Here is a 16,598-nt window from a genome sequence, read left to right as displayed (position 1 = left end):
AAAAAATCAGGAACACACCCCTTTGATTGAATTTATGAATTGATGTTATAATGAATTACATTTTATATCAATCACTTTCTCGAACACCAAGTAAATATATAAATCAATACATTAACTGATTATCTGGGTTTATCTTTTGAATGTATTTTTGCAGGAAACTTTAACAGCATCCTAGATTGTGTGCAGCACTTGCATAACACAATAAGGTTGCACAAAAACTGCTCAGACTACCCACACTTCTCTTCCGCTGCACCAGCCTGAATCTATGGCATCTATTCAATAAGCACATGTTTTTGTGTTTAAAAAAAATTGGAGTCAGACAAAATCACAAGACAGGCATCGAAATAGCACCAGAACAAACACAAAAGGAACAAGACAGCCTCATTAGTCCAAGACGTTGTTCACAGTTTTATTTGAATTCATTTTTAAAGTTAGTGCGTTTCTTTTTTTTGTTGTCAACCAGGAAGCACTTTGTATTAAAAGGAGAGAATAAAATGAAAAATACTTCACCATATCCTTGCAGCCAATAAACATTTTATTAACAACATGATCACAAATACTCTGGTGTATTATTTTTTATTTTTTTTTGTTTATAAGATTGCAATATCCAAAGAAGTTTATTCCACCCTCGGTTTCAGGTCAGAGCCTGTATTTTTCTGCCGTGGTTCCACACATAGCCGTGTTGGCGAAAGGGATAAAAAACCTTTAAAAAAATGTTCCAGGTTAAATGATGAGACATCTTTTTTGGGGAAGTGCTTGCAGCTGTATCTAAAACAAAAATAAATGAAAACAAACAATATAAAATAAAAATGGCTAACATAAAATGATGTGCAGTTATAATTATTGACATTATAATTACTACCATATTCTCATGATCATTTCCTCATTATTACCATTGTACTCACTACACTACTACTCATTTCAACATTACAGTGACAATCATAACAATGATAGTAATAATAATGAAAATGATAGTAGTAATAATAGTAATATTAATAATAATAAAAAGCTTTAACCAAAAAAAATAAAACCATATGAATTTTATCCATTTTTCTTCAGGCAGAGGACAGAGGGGCGAAACGGGCGAACAAACAGAAACAGAAAATGTGAGGAAATCAGAGGAATCAGTGCGAGAGTGAGCCCCATTCAAACAAACAAACCAAATGTTACACAGACATGTCTCAGGTGTCACAGCAACGTTGCCGCGTTGCTTCAACACCACAGCTGAACAGGGTGAGTAGATGTCACAGTTTGGGCCTCCATTCCTGACTTCTCTCCTCCTCCTCCTCCTCCTCCTCCTCCTCAGGGCCACAGCGGCAGGGGCAATGGTTCAAAAAGGTGGTTCATGTCGGGGGAGTGGCTGTGAAAGATTATGTCGTGCTAATTCGACTGAGTTCATGTCTAATGGCTGTAGAGAGAAAACATAGGGACAACGTTAGGTTCACAATGCCCTGTTAACAACCCTCATAACACGACACTCTGCCTCCATTGTCCTATGTGGGGACCTGGAGTGACTCATTAAAAGGGCACTTCGTCAACAGTTAAGTCATCAGAAGCAAAACACATCCTGTGAAAACATTTGTATAACATCTTCTCCAGTTCTGGGGGGATAATTCCCAAGTTTAAAAAGTAACCCTGATTATGTCATAGTGATGTAATCAGGGTGGTTTGGTATTGACCCTTCACTAAGCCCCGCCCCCTGCTGCTACTCCATCAAGCTGTCAGTAAACAAATATGTTTACGGAGTACCCTCCATAAATATGTTTACAGAGTACCTCCATACATTTTATTTATTATATTTGTGCAATCAATTCAGTAACATTATCCATTCACACGCTCACAATATGATAAACATTCTTATAATGCAAGATATTTAACACATTTTTAACCATTAAAGAAATAAGAATATTGACATAAACACAATCTATCCATGTTTTAAAATAGTGCTTGTGGTAGCGGTATGCTTTGACATATTAAGTTTCCATGTTAAGGTTTCTGTGACTCTAGTGCAACCTAGTGGTCACAACTCTACATAACTACCAAACGATCATCATCCAACTGGTGAGATTTCCAATTAAATAGTCATTAACATAAATCAGAGGAGAGACAGTGTCCCTAAATGTTGATTGATTAAGTGTTTCAAGAGAAAATTAAACATACCATCGATGATTTCATCCTTCACTTTGTGCAATTCACGAAACACCTCTTCCAAGATTTCCTAATGAAGCAAATAGATCAATAAGTGTTCATCACACATGTGTTTATTTACTGTAGAAATCCTTGTACACGATGAGAAGAATCTGTATTAACTTTCGGAAAACAACTGATTTTGGACAGTTAAGTGGTCTGTCTGTGTTTTCTTTACCTGTTTCATTCTATCAAGGTCTAACGAGTCTGCGTCGCTGCCTCCCCCCGCGGGCCGTACCCTGCGTGATAAAACAAATAAACAAGAATCACTCTTTGTCAGATTCCCTGCTGTTGTTCTGCCTCACAGACACATCCAATGCTGCTTCCAGCTCTCACCTCGAAGCCATTGACCTGTCTGCAGAGTTAGCTCGGTCCCACGGCTTCTTTGCTCCATCTAGACGACAGGAACAACCAGGATTTACTGACATTCACACATAATGTATTCTTCTCTGTTTTATTTTCTTTCACATCATCTTTAAAGAAACTTTTAATTGTATCAAGAGGCATTATAACCACTATCCTCTAATCACAAGCCTCCAAAACACACACTGTACAGTGGATATATATAGATACAGATGAGTCCTGTAAAACATATAACAGCCTCTTTCTTCCACTTACATCAGATGTGTTTCTCTGTGTATATTTCTTTTTCAATATGTTTGACTTCCTCTGAGACTATAAGAGATACCCCAAACCATGGAAAATACACCAAACATAGTGCTCAGTTTTCCCCACCTGTGGCATTCTGTCCACTCCGGGTGCTGGGTGACGGAGAATTTGGGTCGTCCTAAAGGAAGACACGGGGATTAATTCATGTATTACTACATGTCGTCAGTACAACATCAGTTTCTTTCATATTCCTTTTCCTTCATCCTTTGTTTGTTTTCCTCATTGCCGTGATTGTTTTCATCACAATACATATAAAACATCAAAATAACAGTAATCATGCTCATCTAATCACAATCACAACTGCCTCAATTATCACCCCAATTATCTTTGTAAATCACAGAGTGAACACCGGCTTCATGAATAGCAAACATCACTGTTTTCTGTTCACTCACATTTTGGCTGTCCTCGGGCCTCTCTGAGGCTGCTTTCCTTCTGGGGGGAAAGAAGAATCCTCAAGTAAGAAGAGGGCATTTCATCCAATGTCAACAGTTTTGAAGAGCGTAATAATAATAATTATCACTTATGAATCCTGAACCACCCGTTGATTAAAGGCTTCAGTGACCGATTACATCTAATTTAGCTGCAGGATGTCGACGCCAAATTGTTTTTGTGGTTTTCTCAACTCATTGCTCTGACCTTCGCGCCAACAGAGCGTTCATCTCCTCCATCAGTCCTCCGCTTCCTCCACTTGAGCGGTTGGCATCGTTTTTGGCGCCTGAAGAGCTTTCGTCTTGGGGCTGGGGAAAGGAGAGGAGTGACGTTACTCTCTGGTGTGCACAAATAGTAAACAATTCAAGAGTGTGTCAGCCAGGTTTGTTGGAGATAATCCAGTTACATCGTGCCCGCCTGAAGTCTCAAAGATAAACTGATGTCTCACTCTTTGAACGCGGCGCAGTTTGGCTCCGGCGATCATCGCGGCAAGGCCCGTCTGGGCGGGGGGTTCGTCTGCGTCACTCCCTCCACCCATGGGAAGCGGAGGTGGGAGCGGAGGCGGGGGTGCCCCGGCTGAAGGTGGTGGAGGTCCCGGCGGTGGTGGAGGGGGAGGAGGGCCACCCATGTTCATTGGAGGAGGTATTACTGGGGGGGCCACGGAGAGCACTGCAGGGTGGCCCTGGAAAGGAGAACCTGGAGGGAAAGAGTGACATGTGAAGATGGAGAAGACTCAATCTGTTTACAAGGGTATGTATCCGCACTTAAGAATGTATATTTTATGGTAGACGATACAAAGAGTCTTATTATATACACTTCAGTTGACGTGTGCTCTTTACGGCGAGACACTACGGGCACAAACATGTTTGTTTTTTAAATGTTTCCCTATTCACCTGGGGGGGGGTCTCCCCTTAATGTGAGTACCTGAGTTGGACGACCGTAGCTCCCGCTCCATGTGCGCCTGCATTTGCTGCTGCTGCTCCATCATCTGCCTAAAGACACAAGAAGGAAACACTGCCGGTCACTTAACATGCACAAATGTCAAGTCACATTCGTGGTTCTGTCATTTTACTATCCTGCAGGAACAGTGCAGCCAACCGCTGCCTCAAAGCTGCAGCAAGAAACTTCATCAGGTCCAAATAAAAGTAACCTCAGAAGGCTTCACACGCAGTAATTACTGCAGGGCCTATTGTGCACAAGCTGGGACCAGCACTGAATATATCAAGGATGACGGTTCACAAATACAATTTTACTGTTTCTTTTCCCCAGTTTATACAGATAGAGGAGACAAAATACAATCCTTCTTCTTAGGTCTTCATCAGCGGCTGCTTTAAACCATTTTTAAAGTCATTCATTTCTCTAATTTTCTTTTGTGGCCACACAACACTGACACATTATCCTCTTGTAAAGTTGATATGGCTAACATGGTTGCCTCTTCACACATGGAGCAGACCTTTAAGATTATTAAATCTAAATTTTATACTCGGAAGTCAAACTTATTTTGCTTCATTCACAGAGCAACTTCCATTAGAATGAACGGAGCCCCGCCCCTAACGCTGTGACTTCTCTTTAGACATCCACGCTGTCATCACACTGAAGGCAGCTTTGATACGTGTAGCTTGTAGACTTAACACGACACTAAGTCATCTACTCAAGTGTTTCTTTGGCATTGCGTCACAGTTGCAGCATGAAGCCAACGTCCTTCTCCTCGTCTGTCCAAACCCACATCGCTGTCTCTCCTTCATCTCCGGCCCATCAAACCTTCCCCATCTTTCCTCACAAATCTCTGTCTTTGATATGAAAAGCATATGTGTGTCACGACTCAGGAGAGAGAAAGAGAGAGAGAGAGAGAGAGAGAGAAATAGAGAAAGAGAGAGAAAAGGGAGACAGCTCGTTGAGAAGAAGTGGAATTTTCCAGCTGTGTGTTGGAGTGCAGAAGTGCTGAGCCAGCAGCCTTCTCGATGTGACAGCAACACGCGCAGTTCGGAGCAGAGCTGCTGAGCAACACTACCCTGCTGCCGCTGGAGAGACCTCAGTCAAATTAATTTGCATCCCCTGACACACACACAGACACACACACACACACACACAAACGAAAAATGCACACGCGTAAGCACACAATCTCCCCTCACAATCACAGACGTAATCCTTTTGTGCCAGAGGTTCCGTTTAGCAGACATGGGATCAGAGGGAGCCGTAACTCCCATCATATTTGTACTCTTAAGCTCTGGCATTTGGATGAACCAATAGGCAGAGACCTGGAATAGGTTTAAAAACAGACTTAGTTGTGTCTCTGAGGGGGAGAGAAGAACCGTGGCCACAGTGGAGGAAATGCTGGCCGCTTCGTAAGCCATGGAAACTGCCTCAAGCATTATTTCCAATACTGCTCATCCATTATTTTTGGATTATTTAATCTGCCAGTATGATTCAGAAGAAAAAAACGTGTGTTTTAGCCCTATTTTTTTTTAAATCTCACTGTTACCCATGTGAGTTAGTCCTGGGAGGCCGGCAGATAAGAGGGAATTAGAGAGGGATGAAAGAGAGTTGGAATACAATTCACTGAAGGCAGCTGTCTGCATATTTTAGAGTTCATTCTCATTCTGTGTGACAGGTTGTCAGACACACGGGGCCAAAGCTCTCGACCATAATCTCAACCACTATAGTGGTTTGGATTGAGTTCACCTAAAGTTCATCCGCTGGTTTGGAGATAATTCAGTTAAATGTCCTGAACGAGTCATCTTACCTTCACTAATACACAACGAGTCTCACCGGTAAACATTTTGGAAGCAGGCCGTGAATGTCACATCACAGGTGAGGAGCTCTAAACATAGCTGAGAATCTTTTATCTTTTTTTCAAAACCCCCAGTCTTTTGGAGTGTCACTTAAAGAGAGGAGTCTCAACCAGCTTCTTGTCATGAGCGATGGGGTCCTACATGAAAACACATTATTCTGCCACAGCTTTGGTAACAACACATGAGTGATTTTATGTATTTGTGTTTTTTTTGGTTTGTCCCTTCTGGGATACTGTAGAAACATGGTGGACTCCGTGAAGAGGACTCTCTAATACACGGCTCATTCTAAACGAAAACACAACAGCTCAGCTGAATATACACAAAAGAATACATACTTATACATTTTATATTCTATTTCTGCTAATAGAGAGTTCCTTTAAGATTTGAAGCCACATTTTCAGGGGCTTTAAATATATTTAAATATTGTTCAACCATTTCAGTAAATAAACTTTACCTCGCTCTCTGAACTTCCATCTCATCTGAGGTTGGTCCATTCTGGACATGGCGCTGGACAGCTGGACCTAAAGATGCAAAAGAGAGAGAGAGAGAGAGAGTGAGAGAGAGAGAGAGAGAGAGAGAGAGAAAACAAAGATAAAGTGAAGTTGACCGTAATCCATTACAAGCAGCATAATGTTAATTGAAATTAGTGCCAGTCAAAAGACAATTAACGATGAAATGACTTAAACAGCACTTGATCATTATGTCCTCTTTCTTCCAGATTGAGCAATGAAAAGCACATTAATCCCTCACTCTTGGTAATTGGTTCATCCGCTTGTTCAGTCGGAGGCAAGCAGACAGTAATACAAAGTGTGTGTGCACATAAGAGAGAGAGCGTGTTTACTCCTGTTACCCACAATGTGCTATTAAGAATACATGACGCTCACTTTACTTCTGCCTGGGAACAATACACCCATCAAACACACACAAAGCTCACACACAGAGAAGTCCGCCCGAGACTCGCGAGTAATATTCTGTGATAAAATGCAACTTGTGGTTAAGGGTTATGAACCAGAGCGAGGTTTGGCAACCTTAAATTGGGAGCAGAGGAAATTCTGTCGCCTAAGACAAGAGTCGACAAGAGTTTCTGTAACACCCTTAAAAGTTTTGATAAAAGCTCGAAGACTGTTCATCCCTGCTTCTTTCTTTCATCACAATCCGCCTGGACAATGTTGTGTTACAAGATGTAAAGTCAGTTTATTGATGAAAAGAAATCCCAGGAGAGGAGGAGGCTCAATATCAAAGATCTGGGACTCCCTTTAGTGAGCGATCTCCGCCTCTTGCTCATGAGGACATTTTGAGCTACAAGGCACTTGGATGTAATCCGTTTAACACCGTAAGTGAGATCTGCAGATGGAGAGCCAGATAGGGAATGTAATTAATTGCAGACACGATAAGATGAGGACAAAAGGACTTTAACTCAGGGACTACAATCTAATCAGAGAGAATCATCAGTTTTCAACAAAACTTTTTCTCATCGCCGAACTCCTCTGGGACAATATTAATCTTCATCGTTCCCCCTGACAACAACTTGAGAGCAAAGGTTCAGAATTTACGTTCACATTTGTGGTTTGGCAGCGGCCTCTTTTTGAAAAATGAGGAATGCGATGAAGTCATTTTAAAGTTATGGGAACAGAGGAGAAACGTTGCACTTTGTTGATTTGTGGTCGGTTTGCAGTCAATCGCTAATGGAAAGCCGGCGTCGATGTGAACAAAACAAAAACAATATTGTCCTCCATTTGGGTCGCTTCCAAAGAGCCTGACCTCTTCTGTCTAATGAAAGGTGTCTCTGACATAACAGCTTTTACAGCTCTCCAGTCAGGCTCTTCTCAGGGTCAATCCTCACTGACGATCCTCTCCACTGCTCACATCTCTAATGGAAGAGACTCTGGTGAGCCGATGGTTGATCGAGTAACAGAAACCCCAAAATAACACAGGACGACAAAGGAGCTGACTCACGCCTGCTATCAGGTACCTCATCCCAAAGACACTCACACTTATTACAAACAATGTTTCTCTCAAACACAAATACTGCGACGATTATCTCATTAATCTATAGATTCATTCATCTTTAACGGAGATCAGGACTGAGACGGGAAAAAAATAAAGAAACTTTATAAGAGATGTTCCACTTAATGGTAGTTTTAAACATGTCTGTGTTATTTACACATGTGGGTAGGACAACAATGTGAAGTTAGTTTTGGGGTCTGAAGTCTGTGTGCTGCAGGGATGATGTATTTTTGTAGGCCAACCTGCGAGCTAGCATCACACCGGCTCCCTTTAGAAAAAGTCAATGGGATTTTTTTCAAAGGGATTTAGGATTATTGCAGAAAATAACCTCTGCGTTGAACACAATTTATGATACTTCCACGTTTTGTTCAGCTCATAAGATCATTTTGAAAAATGCCAAAAGCAAAAAGCTAACGTTAGCCTATAAACCAACTGCACCACTGACACATGAGCGATAGTAAACACTACAGGGCTGTGAAGGCGGACTAGTCAGCATGATGATGCTTTGTAGCCTCATTTAACCACTTGTTAGCAACCTTGTTAGCCTTTTTTAAGACATGTAGGTGGTTGTAGAGTCAGACTAGCTGCTTCCAGTCTTTGTGCTAAGCTAAGCTAAGCTAACTGCGGTAGCTTTATATCTAACAGACAGACACAAGAGGGGCATTGAACTTTTCATCTGTTGCATTTGGAAGGTATTTTTTATGTTTGATGAATTACTTAAAAAATTTACTGATTATCAAAACTGTCAATTAAATTCCTGTGGTTCACTGACTTGTTGTTTCAGGATTAATATACAATCAATATATATATATTCTATCACTTACAGGAATTATTTAAAAAAGTAGCGAGAGCTTTTTTTGTGTATGTCAGGAAATTCACTTTTACTCAACTAGTGTAATTTATCAAGAACCAAGTATCAAGAGTCATTTCCAGCTCGAGCTATAACCAAAATCTTCAATCATGATATGGGTCATTTTATATCTCAATAACAATATACATCACGATATAGCATGTTTTAAGTAGTCTATATGAAATAACCACATGGTTTTGTTTACTCCTGTGTGGATTAAATATGGAGTATTTTCTAATTTCAACTTTAAACTACTTTAAAGCAAAATATTCAGATTTTCAGAGAAATTTGAGTTATCATTAGCTTATTATTATCAATTTAGACAACGTTATTGTATATAACTATATCTCCATATATGATTTCATTACACGCAGCCTCTTTGCTGCATGTCATCCTGTCTCTCTCCAAGATATCAATATCCAATAAAGCAGAAGTTGCCTCCGTTACAGAGTGTGAATGTTGCCAACTCTCAAGAAGAATCACTTTGCAGCATTTTGTGCACTTTATGTTGCAGGTTCCAGTTATTTTTCATTAAAATTAATGTCTGAAATCTGTCCTGTCAGCCCTTTGAAAGCCGTAAAGTTCAGAGAAGCAACGTTCTTTCTACTCTGGTGGCTCAATAACTTTAAAAATGGGCCAGTCTTTACTTTTACTCAAGTCGGTTTTTAAAACCAAAATGATTCCACTGAGGTAGAACTCTGTGGTACATAAGACAGGACAGAAAATGGGGAAGTCACACATTTGTATGAATGGACACCACAACCTTTAATAAGCTATAAACACACGCAAACTTGAAATAAAAGTTCAGACACACACAGGGATCTTTAGTACCTACATGACATGCTGAAGAAGAGGAACCGGCTGTAGCAGACACAGAGGCACTGACAGACCCACTCCCCGCTGACCATGTTTCGGCTTCAGCTGCCCTTCCTCCCTCCATTACCTCCCTCTCGATCTCTCTCTCTCTCTCTCTCTCTCTCTCTCTCCTCACCTGCCTTCCTTCCTCCCCCCTCCCAGCCACAGTATCATCTGTCATCTTCTTGTAACCCACACCTGCGGGCAGCAGCAGCGCAGCGAGCATCTCTGGTTAATGTTTCAAAAGGTCGGGTTTGTCTGTGGGCTGCGCTGCCTAATGCCACACACACACACACACACACACACACACACACACACACACACACCTACACAGACACACACACACACACACACACACACACACACACACACACACACACACACACACACACACACACACACACACACACACACCTACACACACACATAATACAGCGAGCTGATCCACATTCATCCCTGGTCCAGAATGAGCCTCGTACATACAGGTCAAACGAGCTATCATTTAAATGTCCCACAGAAAAATGGATGTGTCATTAGTTTGTTCAATAAGCCAATGAATAATTTACTCTATTAAAAGGTAAGAAATAATGGTAAAAATTATAATTATAATAATAATAAAAATCTCCTTGTATTCAACTCTATTATTTCCAGTTGTGAAGCTGTTAGCACTTGTTTTGGCATATTTGATTAATGACTTGGTTTTAGTTTAGTTTAGTTTGTATGAGACATTGTCAGGAATAAAACGACAAAGTCCAGGACTTATTTCCATCGTTCTGGTCGAAACAATCATCAAACTGGAATCTCTTCATTTTGTCTTCATCTTTTTTGATCATCAAACAATAATCAACTCAGTATTTTAGCGCTGGAGCAGAATTTGACATGGGTCTTTACACCTGATCGTTTCACTCTTACAGGTGAAAGGAAGTGTCTTTCTGACTAAACCAGTGTTTATTGCTCATTACTTCTGCTAGAGTCTATGGTGTTTACACTGTGCTCTAATGTGAGGACAAAAGGTCAGGTTGTGACCTTCTTACCACTAGAGGGGGCCGGCACACCTGCTTTGAGTGAAGGGAAAATCCCAAGACATCCTGATCTTTGCCTTACGAGGGTGAATGTGTTTAAGTCTATAAGCACACAAATTAGATCTTCTGCCATGTAGGAGGGAAGAAAAAAGGCAGCGACACAAATCAAAATACTTTCTAATTAAATGCCTCTTTCTGTCTGTCTCTCACACACACATACACACACACGGTCATGAAAGCTGCTATTTGTGTGTTGGAGTCACTGCTGTATCGCAGCGAGCTGGTAGCATGAACGCTTCCAGCCTGGCTCTCTGTCGAGTGTGTGTGTGTCTGTGTATCCTCCTCTTGTGTTTTATTTTTTTGTGCACTTCTGTTTGGCTGCTGTCACTCGAGCCTCTTTGTTCCCCGTCCCGTGTTATTAGGCAGATGAAAAGATCTGCTCTCTAGCACGGGACCCAGGGGAGGTCTTCTCAATGACTCACTCAAATTAAGAGGCTGGAGGGGACTGCAGCTGCAGCTCCAGTAATGACGGGCGAGCTGCGATACTCACTCTGCCTCTCGCTCTACATCAATTCGTCTGTCCTGCCTTTTACTACACATACACATACACACACTCGAACACACGGAGAGCTCAAGAGGATAAGATTGGCTCTCTTGCATGTGTATCCACCATTTGTAATAAGTCTTTTATAAGCAGGAAAACACAGCTGGAACTAATAACATAGATTTGTGTGCGACTTGATCCCCGGCCTGCTTTGAAGACAATGATAACCTCACAAGATTAAGCTAAGTGCTGCAGTTGCCCCCCCCCCCCCCCCCCCCCCCCCACACACACACACACATATGATGGGAAAGGCCTGGCTGTCGCCTGATTAAAGAGTTGATTGGCTCTTAGTTTAAGTACTGAATCCAAACACATCTACCAACACATACGCATTTCCACATTTATATATTTACAAACAAATACAAACAAATCTCGACGTACCGCTTATTTCAAGGCTGTAACCGGGAACGCTCTGGAAGACTTTAAAGGTGAGAAACAAAAAAGAAAAAGAAAAAAGAAGATGGCATCACATGGCAGCTAAGACAAGTGGTGTGACAAAGCACCAGCAGTCTAAATCACTGTGAGTCCATCAATGGCTTCCTGCTGCACTCTGAGTTTCTTTTACATTGTTCATATTTACCATACAAATATTTAGCTTGATTTATAAAAACAATATAAGGATGTGCGTTAACTGGAGGGAAATAAAAAATTGTCTTTTTACTGCTCTGATATAGTTCACATGCCTCTAAAATGACCTCCATCAATATAACAAGCATTTATTCTGCTGAGTTCAGTTTCCTGTTCAATCTGCTTCCTGAATTGACCATATGTGAGCACTAGAAGCCAATAAATACAGTCTGGTGCTCTAGACAGGAAGCTGAGCATCAGGCAGGTAATATGTGTGTGAGCTCTTGAGGAAATCATCCATAATAGACTCCTTAAGTATCATTCCATGAGGGGAAACGCACCTCCATCCTGAGCGCTGAGGACGTTGAGGGCGAAGAGCATGGCGTTGGAGAAGGTGGTGGCCTCCTCCTTGCTGGCGAAGTTGAGGCCATAGACCTGCCTGGCGTCCCGCCACTGGTGGAAGGTTGGGGTGGCCTGGTTGTACTTGAGGCCCTTCACGATGGAGTAGTTGATGACCACCTGTGAGGGAGGAGGAAGAGGAGTAGTTCACTAAAGAAACACTGCAACACTGCTCTCATTACTGTTTTACGCCAGAGAAATCTAGGATTAATGCATACACAAACACAGACTTTGACATAAGGTATTCTTCGATTCTCACCTGCACCTGTTTCTGTTTTAAACCACAACTATTTTCTCCTATTAACAATCCCAAATAGCCTGAGTTATCTGCATGTTGCAATCCTCCACACAGCCTGATGAAATCTCTCTCTCTGTTGACTAAACGTCTGAGATGTACTCCACATCTACGCTAGTCTCACGGCAGCGTTACCTGCTGGTCCTGCAGTTTGACGCCCACCACTCTGAAGGTGTTGTTGGCAGTGTTGTGGTAGATGTTGATGCGGCTGAATCCCTGCTGTCCAGGCTTGATGGGCACCCACTTCTTGCTGGTGTCATCGTAGACCATGACCGAGGCCCGGGCCTGGCAGATACTCTGCTCACTGGGAGAGAGAGACAACAGGACAGAGATGAAGGAGTTAGTTATGTGTAGAATTCATCAGTTCAACAGTGGACCAAAAGATAACAGAACAGCCCAAAATTAAACACAAGGTTGATCACCATTTTTAAACCTTTAACAGTGGTGACTGCTGTTTGTCTGAGGATGTAAGTGAAATCATTACAGTGAACAAGGCAACAACTCAGTCTGCTTATCCTGTGTTACACTAATAGTCTAATCCGAATGTAATCAAGCGCTTGTCCAGCATCTGGTGATGTTGTTAATGAGAGGCAATCGTAACGTGTGTGTGTGTGTGTGTGTGTGTGTGTGGCCTCCAGTGTTGGGTCTGCCTGCCCTCCACTTTCCCTCACTGTAACACACACACACACTGGTACTGTAAAGAGTACAGAAGTGGTGTTTCATGACCTTCTCCATGTGTTTTTTTTACAATGCAAAGAGACAGAGGAAACGGGAAAATGATTCATGTCTCTCCATTGACTTTGTGTCGTGTGAAGGTGCCTCCTTGTCACTTTCGTCTGTTAGAAAACAACATAAAAATGCCTAAATGCTGCCGTGTGGCACTACCAACAGGGTCAAGAACCCAGAACTAAGTTTTTATATGCTGCCAAACTGAAAAAGTGAGCCTTTAAAAAGACAAAAGTGAGACATCATCAGGAAGAATGGGAAAACTGTGGGATCCGGACACTCAGGATGCCTAAACCCAGCAAGCATTTTGTCCAAACTACATTTCTGTAAGATCAATCACAAAGCTATGCACTTGTAAACATAATACTGCAGTATTATGTTTACAAGTGCCTTCACTAACTACAGTAGCTTGCTAACAGCTCTGCGTCATCACCTGCATCCTTGGTAGACATACAGTAGGGCGGTTGAATAATAATCTAGCTACAGGCATTTTGTAACCTGTCTCTATGGCAGACAAAAAGACTTGTGCTGAATCGCCACAAAGTGAAGAGGAAAACAGAAGATCAAGGTGGAAGTATGGGAGGAATGAGGAGAAAAAACACAGGGGAGGAACAGAGAAACAATTTTGACTTGCAAATGAGATTAGCGAGAAGAGTCCCATCTGTGCCTTTGCCTCTTTGCCAAGCTAAAATTAGTGGATCGACCCCTGAGGCCGATGGAAAGAGCTGCGTCAGAGAAGGAGGGAAAAGAGAAAAGGGGGAAAAGTCTTGGCTTGTAGAGTTTAGTGTGTGGATGCAGCATGAAGAAGCCTGCAGTGAGAGACAGTAGTGCATCATAGCCTACGTGATTAAAGATAAGGATCATGTTTAAAATATATTATAGAAGGAATAGTTTCACATTTGCCAAGAAATGAATACCACTCTCATGTCTCTACTTTAAGCTTGGGCCTGGACACAGTTAGCTTAGCATGAGCTTAACATAAAGAGTGAAAGCAAAGCTAACCTGGCTCTGTCCAAAGTAAAAAATATATATACATATACCAGTATTTCTAATAAGTAAACTGTTGTTTTTTTAATCATGAAATACACATTAAACCATCTATACAAACAAATGTTTTTTTCAGCTGTCTGTACTTTGCGTTTCGTGCTAATTAGGAAATGTTAGCATGCTAACTAACACAAAACTAATAGTGTACATTCTACCTGTAAAGATTAGCGTTAGCATCTTAGCGTTGTCACCGTGAGCATGCCAGCATGCTGTGTTTTGGCATAAAATATCACTGTGTCCATTTCAGCCTTGTTAGCATGGCTGTGGACTCTTGTTACATTTCTGTCGCACATATTAAACAAACACGTTACAAAGTTAGTGAGCATTGAAAGGTGCTGTAGAGGCGTTGTTTCCTGCTAATCTCCTCTAGCCTCTATAGCTCCATATTTACAGACATGAGAGTGATGGTATCAATCTTCTCATCCAACTCTCAGCAAGAACTTCCAAAACGTGTCAAATTATTCTTTTAAGAGGGAGTGAGATTGTAATGCTCGGATATTTTTCAATTTTGTCATCCGATCCCACTGTGGAAAATATGTATTGTGGGAAATATGTATTGTGTTTTCACGATGCCTAGTACTCTGCAAGCTATGTGCACACAGAGCATCAAATAGAAACACATCTAACCTTTCTGAAGATAAGTATTCATGAAACGAAAGCACCGGGCTAACATTAGGATAAAGAAAATAATACTAGCTGTCCTTCTCTTTCACTTCAAAGCACACTGAAAAGAGAAAAGTAGGAAGCAGCTGAAACTTGTAGGACCAGAGTCTATTCAAATAACTCAACAAAAGGAAAAAAGAGCTCCATATAATACCCTGCTGCATGAATTTTAAGCTGGAGTTATAAATAACTTTCTCCCAGGTTGAGCCTTACTCTCTACACACACACACACACACACACACACACACACACACACACACACAAGGGTTATTTTGCATTAGCGGTTTTTGATGTGCACACACTTGAAATCAGCCCGAGCACCAGCAGGGCAACGATGTGTTTAATTTATTTTCTTTAACTTGTCGACGCTGTTAATTTTTAAAAAGGAGTTCTTGGCAACTAGCTGAAAATGGCATCGGAGGCCCAGAAGCATGAATAAATGAGATTCTTGTGCTAAAAGAGACTCGAGCAGGAAACATGACGAAGACGGGGAGAAGAAGATGGAGTGGTGGAGGGAAAGGAGAAGAGAGAGAGAGAGAGAGAGAGAGAGAGAGAGAGGAGCTGTGAAGAAGCTGAGGCAACAAGAAAACAAGTTTTTCTGACTGACAGTTATTGGACGCACACACACAAACACACACTCATGCATGCACATGCACACAAATGCAAGAAGGTCGTGTAGATCCTTCCACGCAACACCCGTTGAAAAATTAACAATTGCTGCTCAGGACATGAATAAATCAGATGCTTTGGAATGTACCTTGACAGCACACACACACACACACACACACACACACACACACACACACACACACACACACACACACACACACACACACTCTAAATGCCATCCTCCTTCATGGCCTGTTCATGTCCGTGCAAACGCAAATTCAAGCTGACAGGGACAGACAGAGAAATCTCAGAGAGCTGCTCAGAAATCGTCTTCCATTGAGGCAAAGAAATCGTCCAATCCCAGAGCAGGAAGTAAAAATAGAAAGGTGCTCACTCACTCACTCAGGCAAAAAAAGCTATTTTGCATGATGGTGCAAATTTAGGTTTGGCTCTATACATAACAATGAAAATGTTACATTTAGATCCAGCTATAAAATATCTAATTTTATCCCTTAATGACTTTAAGCGTCACCACGTAGCCTTGAGAGTGCAGACAGAGCTGACTGCACCGTAGGTCATTGAATGCAACACAAACGCTGAGAGAAATGCAAGGCTGCAGCACAGTAAGAAGCTCAGTCCAACACTTTCCACAAGTATCCCAGAGTGCCCTGTAGCTTAAATGACTTTAACACAAAATAATATTATACCATCATTATCAATATGGTTTGCATTGGCTTCTCAGCACCAAACCTGTTGAGTTAATGGGTCAGTGTGTCTGTCTAAGGTCACGTTAATGAGGGTCTGTAATGATAAACACATGAATTATGCATCCACAGTGCTGCTTGTTTGAAAATAATAATTATGGCTCAAACGCAAC

General features: G+C 41.6%; 1 protein-coding gene across 1 annotated transcript; it reads right to left on the bottom strand.

Moving 5' to 3' along the window:
• Window positions 1–401: 401 nt before the first annotated feature.
• On the bottom strand, window positions 402–13,713 carry evlb (Enah/Vasp-like b). The gene is made up of 13 exons (XM_076083746.1): window positions 12,812–13,713; window positions 12,324–12,501; window positions 11,797–11,835; window positions 6,532–6,598; window positions 4,210–4,277; window positions 3,734–3,981; window positions 3,493–3,593; window positions 3,249–3,288; window positions 2,923–2,974; window positions 2,524–2,581; window positions 2,366–2,426; window positions 2,161–2,218; window positions 402–1,408 (listed from the first exon to the last, which is right to left on the bottom strand). The coding sequence occupies exons 1-13, from the start codon at window positions 12,944–12,946 to the stop codon at window positions 1,371–1,373; spliced, it is 1,143 nt and encodes a 380-aa protein (XP_075939861.1). The 5' UTR covers window positions 12,947–13,713; the 3' UTR covers window positions 402–1,370.
• Between the last annotated feature and the right edge of the window lie 2,885 nt (window positions 13,714–16,598).

This window comes from Anarhichas minor, unplaced genomic scaffold, assembly GCF_050575085.1.
Source record: "Anarhichas minor isolate MPS153535 unplaced genomic scaffold, ASM5057508v1 ptg000136l, whole genome shotgun sequence".
Lineage (NCBI taxonomy): Eukaryota > Metazoa > Chordata > Actinopteri > Perciformes > Anarhichadidae > Anarhichas > Anarhichas minor.
The sequence above is the reverse complement of the archived record's forward strand: the minus strand, read 5'-3'. Positions and strand labels throughout refer to the sequence as shown.